Source organism: Nipponia nippon, unplaced genomic scaffold (assembly GCF_047370975.1).
Source record: "Nipponia nippon isolate SJK-2023a ecotype South Korea unplaced genomic scaffold, ASM4737097v1 scaffold_4, whole genome shotgun sequence".
Lineage (NCBI taxonomy): Eukaryota > Metazoa > Chordata > Aves > Pelecaniformes > Threskiornithidae > Nipponia > Nipponia nippon.
Window position 1 is genome coordinate 87859687 of NW_028262358.1, and position 26043 is coordinate 87885729.

Consider the following 26043-nt stretch of genomic DNA (forward strand, 5'->3'; position numbering starts at 1 on the left):
GGGAAAGAAGAACCATCAGGGAAGAACAGAAGCAGGAACCAAACGCTTAAATACCTTTACAGGATTAATACGTGCCTCAGAAGGACACTACGAATGCAATTCAAATGTGTTGTGAGTTAAGTTGGTATTATCCCTTGATCATTTTCTTAAATAACTTTCACCTAGGCAGTGTTGCCAGCATCCATACACATGAATACTTCTCCTTTCTCCCCAAAGTAGCAGTTATGCACCCAAACAAAAGCCACAAAGATTTCAGGTAGCAGAAGAAAAGCTCAGGTTAGCCCACTGGAAAGAGCAAGCTTTTTTTTTTTTTTTTTTTCCTAAAACCAGACCTGCATTATTTTGAAACCTAGTTTTAAATGCTTTAAAATTAAGCTCCATTTCTCGATTGCAGAGGAGATGGATTCTACACAGCTTTTCCCCTCATTTAAGCAGCATTTCTGTTTTCAAGCATGGCAAAGGAAAAAAACAAAAAAATAGATCAAACATCACTGAAGGCTGCTCACTCATCCAGAAATAGGCTATAAAGGCCACATTTAGAAGTCCCAGAGCTTGTTAGCAAGAACAATATTGAGCTTCAGTTCAGACAAAGCTTAACCATCAGATAGCTAACAATTGTTCGAGGTGCCTCAGCAGGAAGCAGTTGCCGCATTCAGAAGGCAGATCTCCCAAATTTCTTAATTTGGGAAGAGAAAAGCAAAGTCCACACCTACAGCCTTCATACTGGCAGTTAAGTACTTACTGTTAAGGGAGGCCTTTTACTGCACCTGAAGCAGCACACTGGAGGCCTGCGCTGCAACCCATGCGGCTATGCTCATTTAGAACAGTGTTCACTTCAGTCTTCTCTTGGGAACTATTTTCAACAATATCTGCTAGTTTTAAACAGTCTCTGCTTTGCTTTAAGTATAACCCCATTATGTTAAACACTAGGAAGTAGTGCAAGAACTACATCTGAAAACAGGAAATTTAGGTATAAGTGGTTTATAAGAGCACAGGAGATAAAAAACCAAAAGAGGCTTCCCCCACTCTTTGTATTCTTTAAATGCACAAGCCATTCACTATTTTTTCTATTTGCCAGGGGAAGGAAGAAGGAATTGATCAGTATTTAAGTGGCTGAAGAATGTATCAGCAGGCCATTGCTACATTTTCACGGACACGAACATGTTGTATACAAAGCAGGCTAGTTTCAAGCAAACCCAGTTAGGCACAGTATCTTGAATCCACTAGTTTCATTTTAGTTAAGAACCTCCTGCGGAGCACTCTTACTCCAAATGCAGCGAAGGATTTGAACCCAGTTCCTCTGCATCACACGTGCTTGCTCTAAAACCACTTGCCCATTAGTTACCATCTTTTGAAGAAAGCTGAAACGTAATTTAAGTACTGGCTAAGGTTCAGAATCTTATTCTTTCTCTAAAAAAAAATAAAGGTTGAAATGACACCTATTCAATCCCTTAACAGACCTTTCCCTGGGAGAACAGCTGTGGTTGCAACACTATCCCAACTGAGTACAAAAAGAAGATGGAGGAAGTGCAGCTCAGCCATGCTTTTGGAGCTGGTCCTCTCAACAACTCAAAGCCTGCTAGCCCTTCACTGGCCCACTGGTCAAAAAAAGGGCCATTTAGAGAGTCAAAAAGCATGGGAAGGTTCAGCCTGTAAGCAAAGCATAACACCAGCTTAACATGCCACCATCATTTGCATATAGTAAGTCTACTGGCAAAAGAAGAATAGTTTTTATCTGATTTCCTGTGATTTAGCTACTGAATCCTGCACTTACCAAACTGGAAGTTTGCATCAGCAATTAAAAAAAACAGAGACAAAAAAAAAAAAAAAAAAAAAAGAAAACCACCAAACAACCCACTCTCAAATTACTGTTTGTGTGTAGAATACTCATTCCAGGTCATCACTGGGCAGCTGTCAGAACGTCACTCTGAAGTACTATAATTACAGACACCAATTTGCTTTTACTCAGCAGCAGGTGGTGGTAGTATTTTGTAAACCCTGTAACCAAACAATTTAATATGCAAGGTATTCCCTCTGGAAGCTTTGTAAACTGGGTTTAACCTGCACCAAAAAGCAGTTAGGAATCAGAAATTGAAGTTAACGCCAAGCAGATATCCATTGTGCCGCTCAGGTTCAGGTGTCCTTTTTGGGAGCGGCAGAAGCTGCAGAACCTCCCCAGGGGCTGCCTGTTTATTCCTTGCTTCAGTCTTAATTCGAGGTTTACACTTTTCTTGGCCAAGGAGTTTTCATACACCTCCCAATGCCAGGCTCCAGCCTTCACAGTCCCTGCAAATTATTATGGTATCCTTCAGAAGCTGGACATAAGCAGTCATTTAAAAACAAAGAACAAAACAAACAAAAAAAATAATCAGGAAGCAAAAATAATGCTGGGCAAAAGGTTCAGACCACAGAAGGCATCAGAATAAAGTATTCAGTGTTTTACTTCTTGTCTGAACAGTTCTGTCAGCACAGCCAGTCTTACATACAATAAAAAGCATAGGTCTGAAATACCTTCTCTATGAAAATACCAGAAGGCCAAGAAAGGCTTCAAACTGGACAATAATGGGAATGTTTACCTTAAAGTAAAAGACTTTTCAGTCAAGGATCCGATGGGAAGATTGCATGACCGATTTGCTTTCTAAAATGATTGGTGGCTCTGAGATGAGGAGGTCATCCTCACCTAGTGAAGAGTTCTGCTCAGTGTTCACAAAGTTAGGAATGTTAAATTTTGTAAGACAATTTAGGTCCTCCTCAAACATTCCACTGCTCCTGGGAACTTCCTGGAAGTGGATATTACTTTCCCGACCTGGACCTTTCCGACTTTGTTTTGCTTTGTCCAAATGTTCCGCTTCATTAATACTGAAATGGAAAAGTGACCGGGATTCTTCAGCTATTTGACGAGAAAAGACCCTCTCTGATTCTAGAGGTCTTCCAAAATCTGCCACAAAGCTATTCATGCGAAATCTTTTTTCAGAAGTTTCTGCATTGCTAAGGAGGAAAAAGAAAAATACAGTAAGCGAGAAAGTAGAACTATCAGAGTTCTTAACAGCAAATTTGGTTCCAGCAACCATTATGATCAGGAAGAAAGGAAACCCTACAGTTTATCAACAACAGACTTTAAAAGCCAGCACTATTTATTATTTTCCGCTGAAGCTATTTTAAGTCTTGATTTGTCATGATAATTTTCCATGGGAATAAGTTATCAATGCCAGCACTCTTAAACAGGACTTCTAGTCAATATACTTTAATAATCAGCTCACTGAATGAGCTCAGAAATACTCTTCAGTATTTCCTCTTGACATCAAGTAGTATCAAGTAGGAACAAGTTTTTTAAAATGGCTTATAGAACACTTTGAGAAAAATCTTTGATAGAGAATATCTTTCCGAGATACAGGCAGCACTGCTGTTACTAAAGGCATAATTTGAGTGGTTGGTTGTCCAGACATCAAACCATCTTTTCCACTGACTTCAGTCAATGACATTCAGATTTCCAAATCAGGAGAGCTGGAACTAGAGACTGCTATAAAGACTGGCAGTCTTAATTCAGACACATAGCCCAGGAAGGACATCTTAACGTCTGTCTTGGGAGTTTTCCAGAAGCGTTAGCTCAAACCAGCTTCAATCTGCATAGACATGCATGGTATGGAGCCATGAACAGCTGAGAGTGAGAAAAGCTCAAACTAGACAGAAGTTTTACAGATACATTCTTTGTCAAAATGCAAGTTATTTGCATCTGAAAGGCAGCGGAGGCATTCAGAGGGTGAGTAGCAAAAAACCTAAACATTCTCACAATATAAGTTTTGTTAAGTAAGACTTAATAAATCATACTTTTTACATGTGAACATGTAGCGTGTTACACTGAAGCCAGATAGTTGGACCCCTAAGGATGCACACAGCACTTAAGAGATTTTTCAGAGAAACACGGTAATTTAATTCCCTCCAGCCTGCAGCAGGAGGTAAGTGCCTACATGCTTCTGAAAGCCTCTGAAGGCACCTTCAGAAATCTGCCCCTAAAACCTTCCAGTTCACAGGATACCTACCATTAGCCTTTCAGTGATAGTTAACTTAAAGATCCTTGCTTCTCAAATGCTAATTTACTTCCTTACATGATACAAGAACTGTCCTAATCAGTTACACTAGCCTTCAAATCAAAGCAGTCCTATAGTTTAATCAAAACTGTATTGGCTTATTCTGCATTTCGAAGTGAAGCATGTAGAAGCATAACGTTTAAATTGATGCAAGACAGACCAGTAACTAAGTAATCATCTAGTGTATACACACCAAGAGGCAAACAGACTGGAATAATACTGTGGTAGCCTTCAGAACTGACAACTGACATTTACGTATTTATAATACAACAGAGATCACCGCTCTGAATTTAAGTTGCATACAGTTTTGCAAGTCTGTCGCCAAGAGTTTCTATGTAGTATTGTGGCACAGACAGTCCATGGAGGTGGCAAATCAGCACAGAAAGACAGACAAGCATTATAAGCCTAGGAAGAAATAACTTTGTAAGAAAGCTTAACATGCATCCATTAGAGAAGTAAAACCAGTTCATCGGTGTGGAAAGTGCTTTATAATCCAGTGAGCTATGAAAGAGCAAAGGCTGACTGTAGAGAGGGGCTCACAAAACTGGCAATGGCAACCTACTCTAAATGGAAGAATAGAGGATGCAAAGAAACTTTATAATGAACCAGGATGTTGTGGACATACGACAGAGAACAATCCTGTGCTAATGTGTTACCGCAAACCGGTCCAAAAAACTTTCTAACGAATTTGGCATTTAGAAAGTAGGCGTTCTTTATTGCAGCGCTGGATGCATGGGGGATATCTCCGCCTAACGTGCATACCGTCGTACAAAACTACAGCATATTTATCAGGTTACATGATTAGTATAAACCTGCCTAAATTTACACTTATTGGTTAGTGATTAACATTGCATACACTATTGGTTTACTGTATTTAAATTAGCCTCGCTTGCTATGTAAATTAGCACGCATGCTCCTTTCAGGTGTGGGGGGGCAAATCTTTTTGGTCCTGAATCGAGTCAGTGGTCGCGATCTCCCCTTGCCGCATTTACCTTTCAACCTTTCACCCAGTTTCTGCAGTTTTATCAAACGTCATGGTTCTCTGGCCACTGTCCAGTCTTTGGTGCCAAGATGTTCCCTTTTATCAGTCTGTTAGCTCTTCTTCAAGGCTAGAGCCGTTAGTTTGCTACAGTTTGTTACTTATACACCCACTTTCATGTCTTTTAGCTCCCTCCCAAATTCCCTTCCCAAGGCACAAGTGGTTAGTAGTTTTGCTAATTGGAAAATTACTGTTTCTGTTTAGCTTTAGAAACTATTTACAACAGCATGTCGGTTTGCGTGGTACGCCCTGCATATGCATGCCCCATGCGTGCGCTATGTGTGGGTGCACGCAGTGTCTGTGAGCACTTCATGATACCCTAAGCTAGGGTATCAAATGAGGAGAGAACACATGATCTAAAACGCAGTCATATTTTCAGATTCTGAGATTCACAACACCACTATCCTCCTGTATTTTGGGAAGGAATTTTTTTTTTTTTTTTTAAAGTAGACTAGAAACTTGCATAGTCTTGTTCATTACAGTATGCAAGTGTACCTCAGTGTGTATCTTTTCAGAACACTCAAAATAAGAAGTGCCAGTTTTACTGTGGAAGGGAGCACAGCCTCCTGGACAATCAAAATCCCTTTTGCAATATGTGGGACTCTCAAAGTCCCAGAAGCTGCCAACAAGAGATCAGGAAGGTGAATGCCAGACACCTTGAGCATCACACGTCCTGAAAACCATGCAAAACAAGCAGTTGCCAATGAACTAACCCAAGCTCCCTTTTCTGGGAATCTTCCAGCCTACGATGCTGGGTTCTGGTCTGCTGGATTCAGTGTTAAGTTCTGGACTCTGCCCACTGGACTTGAGTGCACTGTCAGGGTACAGACCATTTTGCCCAGTATACCCTTCTACCAGAGGCATACTGGTTTGGGACTGACACTTGACATTCCTCTCTAGCTTAAACACCCGTTCTCTCAACACTCCCTGAACTGACCTGAGGTACTTGGCAAACCATGGAAAGGAATAAGTAGCCAATCCTCCAAAATAGCAGGGTTTGGCATCCTAAAGGGAACTTGGGGCATCTAAACAGATCCTTAATACCAATCCAGAAGCGCTACCATGAACCTGAGAAACCTTCCTGAATAAGTTTTCAGCAAACACATATATGTATCTGTAGAAGTTTTTGTTTCAGTGGATCTGCATTTCTCTGAGTGGATTTCACCCCAGAATCCTTAGCCAAAACCAACTGATTTCTTAAAAAAAGAAAAAAAAAAATTATCAGTCATTTCACCTTTACTGCAACTAATTGTACAACCTGCCTCAATAGCTGCATGAAGCTTTGAGATTACATCAGCCAAGATTTTGTACAGATAGGTTACATGAACACGTGCATTTGCTGCACAAATGTGTTTTTAAGGACATTTTTAAATGCAGAAACAAACATAGTGTACTATCTTCTCCCGAGCGATTGTCTCAACACAATTTTTTGTTGCACGAGCTAATGTTCTACACATACTAATATGCAAAGAAACAAGAGAGAAGTGCAACAGGCATCATTTTTATAACTAAACTTCTACCTCTCCCCATCCATATCCTGACCCTTTTCTTCTGGTCTGAGAATGTACCCAACTCTGAACACCTTGTACAATTTTGAAAAGTACATGCTATCATACCCCTTTATACTGAGCCAAGAAAAGCATGCTACTAGAAAAATCAGAGCATTCTACTTTGGATCCATCCATCTGAACCCAGTTACACTTATCTCTCACATTAATGGTACTTTAAAGAACAGCCAAATTGACTTACTGAAGTCAGAGACATGTCCATCAATCAGGCTGGCTTTCTCCCAAGACCTAGGAATCCCATTAACATCTATTTCTAAAGGAGGGCTGCAAGACAGCCCAGTAATGAAACAATGAGTCATGAAGAACCCAGTCAGCTTTAAAGACAGAAGATGCAGGCAAATTAAAACCACAGTCTGCACTGGTTTTACAGGTAGGTATTTATGTTCTCCAGTTTTTATATATGTGTAAAAAAAAAAAACACCAAAAAAACAAAACAGGAAACAACAGTATTTATTGCCCTTAGCATATTCCTGGATGTTCTATTTCTAGTACCATACCAAGTCTCAAAAAAAATAGTGCTCAAATTTGTTAAAGGTGCCAACTCAGCATACGTAATAAGTGGGCAAGCATTCAAGCACACAGCTCGCAAAGCTGCAAGGAAGTTTAAAACAAATACACAAAGGAAATGACTGGGCTCTCTTCAGCAACTGAAGAGAAATCAAATTAAGATTTAGGCTGGAAGGGACCTCTGGAGGTCTCTAGCCCAATGCCCTGATGAAGGCAAGGCCAACTCAGAACTCAGATCAGGTTATCTGAATGTAGAGTTGACCAAAGATGGAGGTTTCACAAACTGTGAAACAGGCAGCCTGTTCCAAGAAAATTGATGAAGAAAGCAGAAACACAGTGGGAGATATCAAGCAGCCCTCTGCTACCTGAAAGTACATTTTTACAAGTGTACAAACTTTTGACAAATATCGGTATTAAATTCTCTTTGTTGTATATTTGACTTCTTCACTTCTTCCGCTCTCATTATTCACGTAGGATACAGACTCAGATGCTCAGCTAAGAAACAAGATCTCCAGGGAAAAGCAGCAGCACACCAACACTTACAAGGACTTTAAAAATATATTTGGGAGCAGGGTCTGGCTACTTTATGACAATCTGTAAGGGAGGCAAAAAAAAAAAACACCCATGAAATTCAGCAAGTCACTTCTGGGAAGCTGAATTCTTCTGCCTCTATTTCCTTCTCACAGAAGCAAAAATTTAGGAGCACAGAAGAGGTTCACAATAAACATATGTCCTCCCTAATAGGGCTCTGCCTCTAGAGATGTGCTATTACATGAAGTTTCCGAGCCAGTCTACATATGACTAAATAGCAAAGGGCCTTGAGTAGGCAGAGATAGGCAGGCTGCTTTAGGAAGTCATAAGCACTAACAATTGCCTTTCACAATCAGTTTCTCATCATTACTACCTGCCTGCAAGCAATCTCACTCTCCAGAGAGCCTCTTTATTTCTACTTTATGGCATGCAAGCCTGAGACACGTGGGTTCAAACTTTTCCCAGAGGAAAGGACGCTGACAACTTGTGTGCTGTGCAAATGCAGATAAATGATTGAGGCAAGGCATGGTCTGCACGTACTTATCAGCTGGAAAGAACAAGAAAAAGAGATTTGTTTGTGAGTTTCAGGGGACCCTGGTGTTAAACACGTGTGGGCTGATCTGTACTTCAGCATCTACTGGAATTTCTCAGCAAAAACTAAGACACTCTGACACTAGGGGAGCTATATGGTTAAGGGAAGATTTTGTAAATACTACCAATATCTGCCTTCTGGACTTGAACACACAAACATGTGGAAACCCTCCAGACTTCAAACTTCCTCAATTTAACACCTGCACTGCATTTTATTTGTATATACTCTGTCAATATGCACATTGCTCTGTTCCACTCCATCATAAGGTTAGCCTACCTAGAATGACCCCATTTATTTGCAGAACAGTAATCTAAAGCCACCTTTGGCAGCCTACCCACCAACTCCATTTTAGCATGAAAACGCATACATGCAGCTTCTTACGGCATGCCAACTGACTATTTGCTAAATAGGGAACGCATTAATAACAATTCTGCAGAACTGCTCTCCTAGAAGTGCTTGGAACAAAGATTATTTGAAACAATGACAGACAGCACCCTTTCATAAGAACAGAGAGGAACAAGATGGTGCTAAGTCAGTGCAACATCAGCGCTGTCACTGCTTGTTTGGGTGCTGCAAAAGAACAGACACACCATTTAGCAGGCTGGATTTGTTATTCCAGTTTTCAGACTCACTCTTGATGTGGTGTTCCTGTCTTCGTCAGCAGGGTCAGGACAAAAAACATGAAGATGACAAAAACTGCAAGACCAACCCAAAATCCAATCACAATGGAATCTGGTGAAAAAGAGAAAACAAGATGATCAGTATTTCACCTGCACTTGCAGAAAGTTCCCTTCCACATGCAGCATGACTCCAAAACCCAAAAGACTTTGCATCTTATTCCTGGATGGCAAAGAAGGAGGACAATCAGATTTATCTTTATCTATTTTTAAACAGAAAGTCGCCTCTGAAGCTCTCATCTCTAGCCTGAATTTTACTGATGTCTGGACAAACCAAAAACAAGCTGAAAGAGGGAAGACACTGAATTCTCTTGGTTAGTAAAAGAGGAGCAGCTCCCTTTGTGATGCCTGGCCCATGTCCAAGCATTACTTTGGAAACAACTTCAGTGCTAGAACTCAGGAGAGAGGATTATTTGATTTTCAGCAAAAACCTCTATCCCTGTAGAACTTAACTCCTGCTATTTTAAATTATTTTAAATGTACCTACTGTTCTCATTTACAGCAAATGGACCTGTAGATAAATTGTCAGTCCTACTTAAAATAAATCTATGCCCATTTACAACACCAGAAAACAAGGAATCAACTATCCTGCCTGTTGCTTAACTGCAACAGTTAATCACACTCCCACAGTGAAATATCTTCCACGTTAAAAGGCAGATCTGGAAACTGGAAACCAATTCAAACCATTTGCTCTTTCTCTGCAAAGTCAAAGTGCCTGCTGCAACTTGAGATCTTCTCCCTGTGAAAATACTTTATCACAACCAAGTCACTCCTCAATCCCTTTTTCTGGTAAGCTAAGGAGGTTAAATTTCAAGTCTCTCACTGCAAGGTTTATTCCATCTCTCCTCTGCCGCATCCCCCCCCCTCCCAACACCCTTTGTAAAATAACTAGATGGTGGTTTGAGTATAGATTTCCATGATGGCGGGGGCGGGGGGAATTTGTAATATTCCTTTTTGCTTAAAGCACACTGGTGTAAGTTTATTTCTGTAATTCCATGCATTATGAGCCCTAAATTATTTTCAGTGTCATTCTATAAGTATAGCCTGTATTCAGTGGTTCAAGATGCATCTTGTGTTTGGCCTTATTAATACACAATAGCTCATGATTACCTACCATCCTACCAAACTTTTCAGTACCTGAAAATTTAATCTAAAAAGAAATACTCCCATTAAAAAATTCACCACTTAACCATTTACAGCTATTATTACCTACCAATTAGTCAGATATACTTCAATGATATGCAGCTGCATTGATAACCAGAATGTAAAGTCTAATCAAGTAAGATGTCTTAAAAACATGCACATAGATTATATTGATCAAGCTGCAAAACTTAACTCATCAACTAAGGAAAAAAACTAAAGAAAAAATAAATCAAGATTCTGATAAACTGCTACTCCCCACAAAAATCACACCTGACAGCATTGTGTGCTCCTGTAATTCATGAATAACAAGCCTGTCTTGTGGTTTGTTTGGTGTTTCCCCCCCCAACAGAATTCCTAAATTTACTGAACATACGGCAACATCTTCCTTGCTTTATTGTGACTCCTGACACACTTCCAACCCTCTGCTTTATCAATTACATTCTTTGGATTTGTTTAAAATTAAAGCAGGTGGCCTGAGTTCTCTTCAGTATTTCATTTAGGTCTCACTCATTTAAGTGCAAGTTATCCAAACCTACTAACTTCTAAACATTTATTCAAAATAAACAGTACATAACACAACATTCATTCAAAAAATATGGTATGTAGGACAACATTTATAATACTGTCCCAAGCTACAAATAGATTGGGAAAGTATCCCATGACTTTCCCAAGTTACCATATCAGCCTTCCTTTCCTTCCTAACACAGACTCATAACATTCTGGCAGCAGTTCTGATCATTCCTACCTATTTGACCTCTCTCTAATGTTACTGAGGTTTCTTCTGATCCAAAGGCACAAAAAAGGATTTTGTTCGTATCTCTGCCAGTCAAAGATATTTCCTGGCTATCTTTGTCTATTTACTTTCTAAATTTTAATTTACAAAGCATCTGGTGCCTGCTTTTCTGGATTTTTCTGATTTCTAGTTCCTGCCTTCACTTCTCCTCAGGCAGAACATACTTTTTGACTGTAAAACAGGTGGGGTTTTTTTTTTTTTTTGCAGTCATATATTTGAAAAGTCACTGTGGCATCTGAACACCTCATCTTCTCCCCATCTGCCCTTTTTTTTTTTTTAATAAATGTATTTTTTCATATTAGATTGTTTTGTGAATATTTTTTCTTCACAGGTCACTTTGCATAAATTTTTCTCTGCTTTCAGAAAACAGGCTTCTGAATTCCTTTGTATATGCATTAAATTATTAGGAACCTCCACTTGCCTACAATTAATTAAATCAACATTAATCCAAAAGTGGCCTCCAACTTTCTCTTGTGGAATTCATCTTACCTTATGGTTCTAAACAGTGCCCTCTCATGTTGGGTAAAATACCTTGTGTATCAAAAATAAATTAAAAAATAATAAAAAAAAAAAATCACACACCTCTAATTTTAAGAAGGGCCAGTGGTGTTTTACAGCTGGCCAACTGTCACTGCCAGCCTGCATCACTGAAACCGGCATCCACTCCCCTTTTAAGTTCTCTAACATAAGTTACAGGTATTCATTAACACTCCTTCTCCACTTTTGCTGTTTTATTTTCTCTTAGACTCTTTTCTGGACTTTGGTAGTGTTCACATTCATATATCCAACAGCATTCAAAGACCATCCCACCATAAAAGTGCTTCCTGCTCTCACAGCAGTACAGTACAAGTGTCCTACTCAGCCACTTCTAATTTTCAGTACTCGGACTGGATGAGCTGATGTTCCCTAAATGGAGTGGTACCACTGACATTTTCTCCCTGCACCACACACCTCCCCACCAACTGGCCAGGCCATTTATCCCCTTGGCTTCGTTACAGCTCACAGTACAACTGTACAATATACCTATGAGCCAACAGCACCATTTTAACTTTACACTGTAAGCCAGATCACTGAAGCAGCCTCTCTCATTGCTTTCACCTCAGTTTATATTACTGATTTGAATTCCACCATTACTACAAGTTACAATAGCACACCTGAAGGAGACAGTATTTCCAAGTGGTAATATGTCTACAAAGCCCCAACCCCACCATTTGTGACACCTGCCTCTACAAAGTTTATCTTTGTTAGCAGAAGCTGAAACTAAGCCTACTTGCAGCTATGCCAAAGGCTATGAGAGTTAAGATTTCTTACATGGCCACAAAAAAAAGCCAATAAATCAAAAAATGAGGATTTGCGAATATTCAAAGTCTCCCTCCTAACACAACCCCAGTGTAATCTCTCCTCCTTCCTCCTCAGGTTAGGATTTCAGTGAAGTTAAATGTCGGACCACATTGCCTGCACATTCCTCAACAGTCTCAACACAGCTGGAAACAGCTAGAACAAGAAACATATCAAGAACATACCATGTCAAGAAATATCATACCATACACAACACAGACATAGACTGTTCCTTTACTAGGTTAAACCTAGCCCTCTGAGAATGCATGCTGTAACACCAGAGTAAACAGAACGAACTCCAATCTATCAGTTTAAAAAAAAAAAAAAAAAAAACCAAATCAAACCCCAACCAGAAGGGACTTCTTAGGTCACTGATTCAATACTGCTATTAATCTCTTTCTTTCATCAGTACATGAAGCTCCACCTGAAAAGTAGCTTCTTCTGTCCCATTCTCTTATTAAAGCTGTCCAGAACCCTCCTGCTCTACAAACAGCACAGCCAGACAGCAAAGCTGAGCTGCCACACTTAGCATGGCAATCACTTCAATAGCAATCCAAGATCCATTTTGCCACTATACCTTCTGCAATCCAGAGGTAACTATCACTTATATTTTTTTCTTCTGTCACACTCTTTGGCACACCGAGCTAAAAGGAAGGCATGTACATAACACTGCAGCTAATCTTAGTAATCGGTAATCTTTGTAATCAGGTTTGGCCTCTGATTAAGTGGAAGAATGGAATATATATCAGAAACATGATAAAAGCTAACCTATATTTTTCAAGTACCTACCATTTGTAAAAATACAGTCAGTAATCAGCAGACTTTGGAAAAAAGAAAAAAGGTGAAGTACAATTCAGGCTAAAAAGCAACTTCTGCTCTAGTTCTTTTAAAAGTTATTAAGAGTTTCTTCTGACCCTTACAGACTCTCCCCAAAACCTCCTGACAGTGCAGAGCCAAGGGAGATCAGCCTTTCTGGGCTACTGATTGCCACTGCAAGCACTCCTCTTTCCCAGCCTGAATCCTCATCATGATGAACGAGGCAGAAAGTATGTATCCCACCCAGTGCTCCAGCACTGGAGACACTTCCCCAAGATTTTCAAGACTGGCGCTCAAACCCTCTCACAGTATATCCAGCTCAGAAACAAAGAAACGAAATGATTTGCTTCTCTTTGCTCAAGTGCTTACAAGACACCTCCAGTAATTCTGAGTTAGTCTCTGTTACTTTTTTTTTAACCCACACCCATCTCCTTCCCCCTCCCAAAAAAAAGAAATTTCATAAAAGTCAAAGCCATGGCCTTGACTTTAGATAAATGTTGGTCCAGCTGTACTAGCTTGTCCTAGCTAAATTTCCTCTCAATTCCTACCCATAGTTTTTGCCTCTCTGCTCCCTGTCCTCCGCTTGTTACTTCTACTGTAAAACAGCTCCATATTAGCAGAATGCTGAATTTAGCATGCTCCTCCTATGAAGCCTCAATGACAAAAAGTTTCTTCAGAAAGAGAAATTTGTTCTTTTAAATCTTTTATAGCCTTAAATTTATTTTCTATGAAGAAAAACAAAAGCAGTAAGGCTGCCCACCACTGCCCTTTAAGCATTAACAGCAACAAGAACAGAGCAAAACGCATCATACCAAGTAGTCACCAGAAGCAGCTGTATCTGCTGTTATAAACTGTTCCTGATCCTCTGATACTCCTCAGTATTGACAAATTTCTACCACAGGCAAGAAATCCATGGTTCTCATGCACAAGAAAAGCAGCCAATGAAAAGACATAGAATTATAAACAATTACAATAATCTAATAAACAGAGTAATAACTAATTGCTGAGAATCCAAAAAATTAGGAGAAGAGATATTTTTTGTACTATAACCAGTTACAAATGAAGAGTAGGAACATTTAGATGGGCAAGCTCAGCTGCAATAAAGTGTATCTCTGCTGAACTTACATTTATGAGCCTTCAGGCCTTCAAAAGACACTGGTCCATACTCATAGTACTCGTACTCCCAGGTGTAATCAGAGTTAGACAAGGCCTGCTGGGAGGTTCTGTTAGAAATCAGCCTCAGGGCAGACATCTTGCACCTCAATAAATATATACCTGTGGATACGAAATGCGTTAATAGAGTCTACATACTTCTAGTGCATCTTTTGATTTTATACAGAATCCTTTCTTATTTATGGGATCTCTTCCTCGCCACTGTTCCCAAGAAGAGCCATTCATGCTTACAAAGGCTCTCTCTCACCTGTTCCTTTAAAATCCAGTATCACTGCCCCATCAGACAAGGCCATCACATTCCCTCCCATTCCTTCCCCAGTCTTTGCTGGCCAGTCACTGGTCAACACAAGAGCTTCTCTTCAATGGAAAGAAGAGAATCTATGTTCACTTCCACACAGATGCCTGTCAGTGCACACAGGTATCAAACCCAGGCTCCTCAGATTGAATATAGCTTTTATAGGTCAAAAATAGTAAATACCAAAGCCCACCAGCCTCAGCAGCTTAGGGTGAATGCTGCCATGAAAATCTGGATGGAGAAACAGCTCAAAGGGTTATATCATCCATATAAAGTCCAGCTGGCAGCTGGTTACCAGCAGTACCCCTCAGACTGATACTGGGCTAATAGCATTTAACATCTTCCTTAAAGAGCTGGACAATTAAATGGAGTGCACTTGTAGCAAGTTCCGGATTATATGGGGACAGTCAAGCAGACTGCTACTCAGAGGGACCTGGACAAGCTGGAGAAAGAGAATGACAGGAACCTCATGAGGATCACCAATGCAAATGCAAAGTCCTGCATCTTGGAGGGAGTAATCCCATGCAGTAGTACAGGCTGGGGGTTGACCGCTGGGGAGCAGCTCTGCAGAGAAGGACCAGCGATGGACAAGCAGCTGAAAGTGAGTCAGCAATACGCCTTGTGACAAAGAAGGCCAAGTATGTACTGGGCTGAATTAACAAGACTGTAGCCAGCAGGTCAAGAGAAGTGTTTATTCTTCTCTACTCACCACTGGTAAGACTGTAACTGGGGTACTGTTATCCGGTTTTGGTATCCCCCAATAACAGAAAGACATGGACATGCTGGGGCAAGTCCAATGGAAGGCCATCAGGATGGTCAAGGAGCTGAAGCACAGGATGCACAAGAGCCTAAGGGAACTGGGCTTGTTCAGCCTGGAGAAGAGAAGGCTCCTGCGAGACCCTAGTGCTGTCTACAGTTACAATTACAGTCAGAGGGTGCAGAGATGACAGAGCCAGGCTCTTTTCAGAGGTGCAGAGTAAGAGGACAAGAAGCAATGGACACAAACTGGGAAATGGAAAATTTAAATTAGATACAAGGAAAAATTTACCTGATCTAGTTGAACATGCTTTGAGCAGGAGGTTGGGCCAGATGACCAGCAGAGGTCCCTTCCAACCTAAATTTCTCTGTTCTAATAAACAGCTTCAATATGCCACTATTGAAGGAAAATAAAGCAGGAGTGTTTTTCCCCACAGATTAACAAAAACTGCAATGCAACATTAAGCATCATTAAATTGTCTTGATAGATATTTCTGTCATTACCACAACACTGCACTAGGGATTTGCATTTTGCAGAGTAATTTTTTCATAATATTAAGACAGTTTTATACATACCAAAAGAGAGCACATCTCTGTGCAAAACATCTGCTGCAGCAGCTGGAGTCAGGACATCCAACTTGAAACATATTACAAAATACTTTTTGTAAAAGCAAACTGAGCTTTGGGTAATTTTGCATTCAATTAAAACCCAGCAGGGTGAAGACTTCAAGCAGTTCATAAAACCGTTGCAATTAGTTGTCCTGTGGACAATGAAACTTCTCTGAACAAAGTCAAATCCAGACAAAATTTCTCAAAAAGGGCCCTAAATAGCCATGCCACCCAAAATAATTGAATCTTCAGTCCTTCCTAAGGATAATTAGATTGACTAACGCTGTGCGAGTAAAGCACATCATTCAAATGCTAAGGGAGCCATACATAAAGAACAGGAATCAGGCACAAAATGAGGAACACAAATTCACACGGGGAATATGAACAGCTTTTCAAATTTGTAAAAAAGTTCTTTCTGCAACCATTTGACCATGAGTAAATGCTGGCAGGAATGTCCCAAAACAATTTTAAATAAACAGTGAAGTATGCCTGAAAAAGTAAACTTCATACCCAGTTACAATGTTTAGAACCTTAAACACATACCAAAACTTGACCAGCAAGTGATAAATCCTTTAAAACAAGAAATGGATCTATTTCTCAACTCAAACCAACTTGGTTTTCACAGTGAGCAACTTCCCAACAGGAAGAGGGCGGGGGGAAGCAGGGAGAGAAGTGACCAACCCCATTTGCTTGGGTCAGGATAAGGAGCTTCACATTAACCTCACTCTCCTTTAGCCACTCAGAAAGCTACCAGCAAGAATAAATAGCCCGAAGCATAGAGGAGGAAGAAAAAAAGATGGCTGTAATGGACACTCCAGTTCATGGCTGAGGGTATTTCCCACCCTCAACTTCCAACCCTTAAAGAACATGACAGAAAGAGGTAAGTGTAACTTTAAATGACTGTGTTAAGAGTAAAGTTCCTCCTTTCCTTTCCTGGTGACTAGAAAAACCTTCTTATTTCCTGGAATCAAAGCAAGAATGTCTAATTAAGCTTTAGGCAGAGTTTTTCTTGGTTTTAATTAACGAAGGTAACCGCTGCCTTCTGGGAGAAGCAAGCCTAAGCACAGAGAATAACCTAAGATTCTTGTTCTAGTTTGCTCCCATCTCAGCTCTGTCAGTTGTCTCTTACAAGACTTCGTTTCATATTGTGACTGAGTCCTAAGAGACTACATGGTTCTGCACAGGGTTCCCACCATCTTTTTCCCCCTTCTCCTCAGTGTTTTGTTGATTATGTGTCTCTTGCCCAATGTTATTAGCACATTCCTGTTTAAGGACTGCTTTTCTCTTTTATAGCCTTCTAGAGAAGCCTTTCATTTAAATATTCCTCATATGGCATCACCAATGTTCATTGTCACCTCCTTGCCTTTAGTATTACAAAAAGAGCTGAACAGTAATCTGCAGGCAGAAAACTTCAGAGTAAGGTATATGAACAGTACAAAAAATGTTTCTTCTTCCACCTCAAGTGCAGATAGATTGGATCAATTGGGCCACATGCAGATCTCTCCTGATCCAGTCACTAGTGTCCATTTATGATTTACAGGGAGAATAGCCACTTCTAGGACACAAAGAAATCTGTCTTGTTTTAGTCTCAGGTTAAGACTAGAATCTCCAGCATCTTACCCCTGACTACAAGCGTTTCTAGGCTTACTTCCAGTGTAGACAAGCCACTATCGGAGGGAGAGGTGCTAACTGAAACCTGGGTCACCAGCTCCCAGGCTAAACCTTTGCCTCAGGATTTGTGGGAAATACAAAATATGCCTCTAAATGATCCAGTAGAGCTAAGCATAAACATTGTCCCAAACTAGCTTGCAGCTCACTTGTAAGCTTTGTCTGTCCAAATGCCTCCAAAACCTCAGCCTGAAACACGTTAAAGCAAACCTTTTCTACTTAAAAAGCCAGCCTAGCATGGTGGAACAAGGACCAGCACAGCAAAAGTAGCGAACATTAAGACCCTGCATCTCCCAAAGAAGAGCAAAGCAGGGTGAGCTGGCATGCTAGCAGCCTGTCACACGCATCTGCCAGGCTGCAGCAGGTCATGGAAGGACTGCGGGTGCCAGATAAGGGCTTCTAGGAAGGAATTCCCCCAGGAGATGCACTCAAGCAGTCTTTCTGCCAGGAGTGGACAGCAGTGATTCATCCCACAGCTCTAAGGCACAACAGGGATCTGCTCTAATTGACGTTGCTGAGGGTTTTTTTGTGGGAGCACAGGAGTTGTTTAAGGCAAACATGAAAACCCCTCTGTTGACTTTGATGTGTAGCAGGGCTGTGTTCAACGCTGCCAGCCAGGAAATTCAGGCAGGTCAGTCTCCTGGAAACTAAAAAGGGCAAGTGCTCATGGACTTCTTCTGGAGCATTGGGTTGGTCTCTGCAGATAAAGGATGTCAACAGGTACCCAGACACTCCCCACAGAGACACGACTGCAACTCCTGGAGTTGAATTATACCTTCATGAGAACTCGTGAAAGTTTGTAAGGTCACAGCTTGCCTGCCAGTGGTACCCGAGCAAGCCAGTTTGACCCTTGGGCTATATGTGCACAAAATCCACATCTTTGAAATGCAACAGTGGGGCATCAAACACTGCTACAGTTAGACTATTTGCTTTAATCTGGACATCATCAGCACATGGCACAATGCTTACAGCCACTTACCTTTCAAACTGAGTCACTGTAAAGGCAAAACTGGACACACACTGTATCTGAAGCACAACTTCAAGGCTTATACCACCACTGGGGCCACAAAGGCAAATCTGGTTTTGTGTACATCTGGAATTGGCCTTGTATGTAACCAGCAACAACCACCTCTGAACCTGACCTGCATGCACAAGAATAAATCCACGTGGACTGGTCAGTGTACTGTTCATTTCTGGAGCAAAAGAAACTACCAATACGGTAGAAACAAGCAACTTGGTAAATTTACAATCAAAAACTATATTTATTTTCCACATACTTCCATTCTGCTTACTGCCATAGAGTCTAAGCACTTTACAGTCTTCATAAAATAAATGAACAAACTGTTGGCCCCCTGCGAACTGTGAAGATCCCAAAAGCCAGGCAGGAAAAAAAAAAAAAAACTGTGAGAAGTCCTAGCCTGAGAAAGCTTCGCACTACACCCTGATGCATCAGCTCCATCAGCTAGGCAGTACAATTAACCCAGAAGTTGTTTATCTATGAGAAGTTAACAACTCAGGCTGTTCCCATACCCTGTAAGTCCTCATACCAGCAACAACATTCCACATGGGGGAAGAAGGGAATCACTCACCACCACCACCACATTCCTTTTTACTCCATCCCAAGGACTAAGAGGTGAGGTCAGAGGGAAAGAAGTCAACAAGGAAAGCAAGCACAAACTTATTTACTCTGCACTGCCTGAGCTGAAAGGTAATACAGACCCCATCTTTCTACAACCCTACTACATGGCTACTGCTTCAAACAAGCTGTGCGACTCCCAACCACTGACAAGAAAGGAGTCTGCAGGAAATACTTAACCAAATGGTCCTGGGTTCTTGCTAATTCTCAAGATCGTAGATGTGTAGGATTTGAGATCAAACTTGTGGTCTTTCCAGGGGAATACCAAATCTTCCTGCCTGTAACAAAAGAGAGGAAAGCAAGCTATACTAAACAAGTGAAATTTCACAACAAAAATAGAAAGATAACTGAAAACTGACTGTACAATTAAAAAAACCAAACCCAAAACAATCATACATGCTAACTGTGCGTGCATAACACCTGGGACTTTTCTTGGAGAGGAAAGAAAGTACCACTATTAATGTTTGTTATCTTCGTGATTGGTGCTCACCAACAGCATCATATGCGTGAGCTGTTGCACTAAAATAGCAAGAATGACGTTGCATTCATCACAAAAGGACTTTATAACAATGGTAAGAAAAAAATGCTGGTTTAGTCACTGCTTATCCTGGGAACTACGGATGAGGAATGACAAAGTTAGACATCTGTGCCTCATACCACTCTATTACACATCATTTAACATACATTTTATTATCCTTATAACTGTGCAATGTAAACTAGACTCCAACAATAAACTGCTTATACACCACACACAAATTCTCATGAAAATGTCTTATTTTCCATGTACTAATGCTTAATGTCTTGCACTGTGTGCACTGCAGTGTAAAAGGAGGTCTCCAAACCATTATATACAATTTGCATGCTAATTGTATAGCTACTGTTAGTACTTAATTTCAAAGCGATGACTTTATGACCTTAAAGAAAAATTTAACAAATAAAAGACCAAAACAGTTTGCCAAGTATTTTCCTAAGAGATAATAATGATATATGCAAGCACTAATGCCCACTCAAGTAGGGGCCACCTGGAAGTAAAGTAGAAACTAATATGAAAGCATACTGTACTACGAGTTCAAAGATAACTATATGGATTTGACAATAGATAGAGCAAACATTATATAAGCTCACTCATAAGCCTTGTCTGAGAAGACAGCTGAATTATACCTAACGCGGCATCACAGAAGCTGTGTATTCCTTCTGCTCTTAAAAAGTTTCAGCCCTGCACTGACAGTAAAGGTATGTGGAACAGTTAGTACAGAGCTATTGCGACTTGCTCCCAAAACGCACTGAAGCAAATAGCTTAGCTTAACTCCAGTACCAAAAGCCTTAAAAATTACAGCCAGAATACACAGTCTTAAGAGACAGTATTATCTACAAATAATAAAGATATGTTAGCCATAATTCCATTTATTTCCTGCAGCTAGGGCAGACTTACACAATCAAGCCATCATCTGGCTTCATTGTATGCAGTTGAGCTTCAGCTGAGCTCAGGAAACATTTCATTTTGACATTCAAGATGGCAAAAACTGATATATTACAAGAATTCATCCTTCCACCCAAATAATACATCTCTACACACACAAAAAAAAAAAAAACAACCAACAACCAAACAACTTGACAGTTATTATAGTCACAGCAGAAAACAAGACTAAACCTTCCTTTTAAGCAAAGAAAAGTCTATTTTTCTAAAGAGAAAACAAACAGATAAAACTGCATCTGAATAACAGGTTTAAATTTCTAAGCGTTTGTTAAAGAGGGAAGATTAACCTTTCAACAGTCTTTTCCCAGACATGCCCCAGCTGAACCTCCACTCAACCTACTTCTGGAGGGCAGCAGGCTCACAGACATGGTTGCAGACACAGCAAGGCTGCAGTCAGAAGAGAGCTCCGGGTATTGCTGAGCCCATCTTCCTCTCCCCACTAAAAGTCGCCCAGCTCTCAAATGCGCACATATGGCAGCTTCAAAACGCAAGTTCCCTCAAGACCAACCAGACCAGAAGCAGCCCTATCAGTAAGCACTAAAGTACCAAGACCTTTCAGTCCTATAACATTACAAATGCCAACATCAGTGGTACATGTAAGTATATTACACTTTCCAAAAGAAAGTCTTTCCCTCAGCTGTTTATAGTACTGCCATTTTTAACCTTTCACACTACAAATTTTTTAACCTTCAACCTTTCAGAGGCCCCAGACTGATTTTTTATAGAAAACCATCCAGTGAACGAGCTCTGGCATATCCACTAATGAGGTAAGAGTAAACCACAGAGCAAGTTTGTAACTGGCCTGGCCTGAATGCCTCTGCTTTTCGGCCACACTATCTTCCTGAATTTTCCTGGCTTGGCAAAGCAGTCTTTTTTTTTTTATTTATTTTATTAAATGTCTCTTTTTATTAGCTTTATTCCCACAGAAAGCTCAGCACTGAGATGGAGATGTTTTGGTTTTCTTACTAACCCTTAAGTCTGTCAATCCGATGCCTTATTCTGAGTAGAGAGAAAGGAAAGCTTCCCCCCCTCCACATTCTTACTGATCAGCCCACTGCAGGTCAACAGGAATGGCTCCATCAGATGAGTTAGCTGCAAGAGTTGTTTTAAAATACCTTCTATGTGTATTATAATGTAGGAACCTATTTTAAAAAGCAGCCTCAACTAAAAGAAGACTTTTTACGTTTAAAAGGAAAAAAAAAAATCTCTCTGTGAAGAGGATTTACATCAATGCACGTAACCCTATGCGTAGGGTTACCAGACTAGATGTACTCAGATTGGCTAGTCCACAAGTCATGAAGAAACACTGGAAGCATAGTACTCAGCATAGCCAAAAGGACAACTGAATCCAAGAACAGAGGCACCAGGAAGTATTTCAAATAACCACACCTAAATTGACCATTTGTAACAGGGACAAGGCTGAAGGAAGGAACTACTCTTGTGTGATTGCTTCTGGGAAACTCGGTGCAGCTCAACAGCTGAAATTACCCGGGCTCCCTTCGTGTCAGTTACCTGGGCCTGAAGACGGCCTATGCCACGCAGCGGAGGTGCTGCTGCTGTAGATGCCACCCTTACCAAACCTGCAGGGCACTCCATCGCAACGTGCCGGCCCCTGGATTTAAACGCAGAGCAGATGTTCATAGGGTTGCACAGCCAAGATAATGGATGGGTGCATTCAGGCCTCATTTTGTAGCTCTGTTTTAGCTTTGCATCAGTGAAAAAAACACGAAAGCGCTGAGGCTGACAAGCAGAGTGGAAGCCGAGTACATTGCCCCTCTCCCATTACAAAATAAGACTCTCATCTTCACGTAATGTCCATCTGGTCTGAAGTACAGGCCACAGCACACCTCTCATAGCACCTCTTCACTTCTCAGTGGTTCTCCCCACAGAAATGGTTTTGTTCCCAGTCTACGCTGAAGCCAGCGGAAGATAAGCTGGCAGAGATGAAAAAAACAACCCCGGTACGATAAACCATTTGTTCAGAGCTACTCCCACACTTGGGTGTCTCACAGCTGTGGTTTGACTGTGCTATGGTAGAAAAACGTTCGGTTTATGTTCTCACCCACACAGGGTCTGTAAAGCCATAATCTCTCAGACGTGAAGTAATGCCTGAGCTTTTCAATTTGAAAAGTCAGTTATGCATTACGTTTCCTCAAGAACTAACAAAATAAAATAAAAAAATACAGCTTTTCTTGAAAACTTCCACACTTGAATGACAAACATTTTCTGAACTTTTGTAGTTAGCCTACAATACGATGCAGAAATTTTGCCTTCATCGGTCCAATGAGAATTTCAGTCAGTCACTGAAATACAGCTGTTTTATTAAAAGTCAGACTGGTTTGGGGATTTTCCAAACCAGAACTGTTTTTTTTTTTTCCTGTCTTTAGATCTAATTCGTCCCTCCAGTGCTGCTGAAGAAGCAAACAATTTACTGTAGTGCGTCAAATACAAATTTCTTTTCAGGTAAATCAGACAGCAGTACACAACTAACAAGCACACATCTGAATTCTCCCATTCTTAATCCCTGCCATGTCTCTGTGCTACACCAGGCTATGAACACGTAACTAGAGACCGAGGAAACATCATTAAAACAGTACAACCAAGGCCCATTGCAGTGAGTATGCAGAATAAAGCCTTCATTTATTTGTAGTAAAAAGTGTACTAAAATTTTCCCAGTAATAGCTCGTATTATTGGTTCAAAGACTGGAAATTTTATTTAAACTGTTGAACAAGCTGCAAGAGTGTCATCTGTGCTTCACCTTAAAACCTCTTCCACCACCAAGTGTATGCGGACAACCAGCAAAAGAACAGGCAGTAAACAACTCTGTCCAGCTCTTAATATTCTGGATATTTTTTTTCCTTAAAAAACCCCAGTATTCTCTTGCAATAGCTTGATTTATCTTGTACATTCTTGCTTGCGATTGATACACCCAGAATGTCTCATTATTTTTGGCAAGAATGGAGCCAGACTGTCCTCAGCCAATGGGGAGTTGTCGTTCCCCTGGCATCTTTCCAGGCGCTTACTCCTGTGGTAAAAAAATGGTCTTGACTCTCTGATTAGGAACCTGAATAGGAAACCACAAATGGACAAGAAAAAACAAGCAGTATTTGAGACTATTACCTGATTATCTCCAAGCAGAAACCAAAACATCTATTTATTTCCACAGTAGTTACGTAAATCTGCATCCCTGTGTACACAGCCTCTGGGGAGCTCAAATGAGAGTAACAGACAGGAACAGAGGGAGCAGCTCCAAAACAGAGAAGTAGGCTGTGAAACACACCTGGAAATAGAAGTGCCTCAATGTTTTTGCCAACAAACCCCAACCAGCCTTGCTGAGGCAGTTTATGACAGCATTGCAACTGCTGTCCCATCCTGCTAACGGCTATGCCTGTCGCAGGAGGAGCGGCAAACTAATGTTGTGCTTACACTTCCAGTCACTGTCCAGCATTAAGTGCTGAACAAGGTTGATACGCCAGGATGAGCAAGGCAAATATCAGGGAACAGAGACTGTTCAGAGCGAAGTTTTGCTGGCTTGTCATTGAGGTGGTCATCTCCAGCAAAAAGAAGGGCAGACAGCTCAGGAGAGGGACCTGAACTGCCCACCATACCAGTCACTGTCAACAGAGGCTGCTCACCAGAGGAAGAGATTGCTAAGACAACAACTGTTAAGAAAGAGACCGTTAAGCGAGGGGGGAAGAGTATGAGAATCAGCAGAAGACTAGGGAAGAGCCCATGGGGGAAAGGGAAGAGGGCAAGACTGAGAATAGGAGAAGTAATCTAAGGCTGCATGGAGGAGAAACATTCATACCTTCAGCCTGAAAGCACAAAGAAAGATGTCATCTGGAAAAAAAACAAACAAACAAATAAACAAAAAAACCACAACAAACACATCTTGCCTTTTTTTTTTTTTTTTGCAAACATTTTAGATTAAATTTTAAAGCTTATTCAAATGCTCAGCAGTCAGAGCAGAACACAACATACAATCTGGAGGGACTGAAAATAATTTCCATGTATTCCAAGCAATCTATGTGCCTTCTAGCTGTTCTGCCTCTGAATACACAGACTTCTTAACATCAGAAGGAATCACTCCGTTACCAATTCAGAAACGTGGCATGAGCTTTCCGCAGGTGGCGTTTTCCACGGCACCCAAACGAAAAGTGCCACCTCAAGCTTTTTTTGTTATTTCAAATAAAATAAAAATTAGAGGAGTACTTCAGACCTTAAGGCTTAGGAAAGTCTCGGCTTTGAAACCCTGCAGCCGCCCGTTAGCGCAAGCTGAACTACAGGCACTGGGGGCAGCGGCACCCCACGCCGCGCTCGGGGTTTCCCACGCCGCCCAGCCGGGAGCACCCGCTCACCCACCCGCGCACCGCCAGCCGCGGCGGCGGGCCCTACCGCGGGGCGTGGCGGGGCGGCGCGGAGCGGGCACGGCACGGCAGGGCAGGGCAGGGCAGGGCAGGGCAGCGCCGCCCCGTCCCTCCCGCCCTCCGCCGCCTCACCCCTCCGCCGCAGCGCCGTCCCCTCGCCGCGCTTACCCGCACCGGGCACGTCCTGCCCGCGCCCCCGAGCGCGCTGCAACCGCCGAAGCGCCGCTCCGTCCCGGGCGAAAGGCGCAGCCGCCCAGGAACGCCCTCGCCCCGCCGCCCCGGGACGAGGCAGCGCGGAGGAGGAGGCGGGCGGATGAAGCCCGCCCTCCTACCTGACCGGGCGGCGGCAACGGCCGCGCCGCGCGCCAGCCGAGCCCAGCCGAGCCGGACCGCGCCCCGCCACAGCCAATGAATCAGCAGCATCCGCGGCGCCCCAGCCCGCCCGGGCGGCATGGCACGGCCACGTGACGCGCCCGGGCCAATGGGCAGCGCGGGCGGGAGCGGCCCGCGGGCGGCCGCAGGTGCGGGCCGCGCTCGTCGGCGTGAGGCGGCCTGGCGGGCGGCCGTCGAGGGAAGGGGAGGGGAGGGGAGGGGAAGGGAGTGCAGCGCAGCAGGGAGTTGCACGGCTTCCGACAGGGGCAGAGTGCAGTTGGCGGTAATCCCCGCGTGTCACTTGCCTCGCAGGAGCACATGTATCTCAAGGAGGAACGTTAATTTTGAAGGGTGAGGAGAGCCGAGAAGGACGGCCTGTCACCGCTGGAAGTGGAGGGGCCAGCTCGTTTGCACATGGGTAGGCCCAAGGCCCCCCATGGGGAGCCACTGCGAGTGGGGCCCTTGGCCCTGGGCAGCCAGGCCTGCTGGCACCAGGCCTGCTCCCAGTGGGGGGCAGTGAGGGTTGTGAGAGGTGCTGTCTCAGCCACCAGGAGGTGAAGGGCAGTGCCTCAAAACTACAGGGATTTCATGGCGTCT

At 42.1% G+C, this 26043-nt stretch overlaps 1 protein-coding gene across 4 annotated transcripts; it reads right to left on the reverse strand.

Annotated features, from left to right (window-relative positions):
• Positions 1-2000: 2000 nt before the first annotated feature.
• On the reverse strand, positions 2001-25463 carry MRAP2 (melanocortin 2 receptor accessory protein 2). Of its 4 annotated transcripts, none has more exons than XM_087775748.1 (9): positions 25243-25463; positions 24516-24547; positions 19410-19507; positions 18573-18735; positions 15609-15713; positions 14218-14367; positions 8958-9057; positions 2577-2988; positions 2001-2286 (listed from the first exon to the last, which is right to left on the reverse strand). In XM_087775748.1, exons 6-8 carry the CDS (start codon positions 14342-14344, stop codon positions 2595-2597), a joined length of 621 nt encoding a protein of 206 aa, XP_087631874.1. In that variant the 5' UTR covers positions 14345-14367; positions 15609-15713; positions 18573-18735; positions 19410-19507; positions 24516-24547; positions 25243-25463; the 3' UTR covers positions 2001-2286; positions 2577-2594. The 4 variants fall into 4 exon arrangements, with proteins under 4 accessions (XP_087631874.1, XP_087631875.1, XP_087631876.1 ...); XM_087775749.1 differs by lacking the exon at positions 25243-25463 and adding an exon at positions 24803-24862; XM_087775750.1 differs by lacking the exon at positions 15609-15713.
• Between the last annotated feature and the right edge of the window lie 580 nt (positions 25464-26043).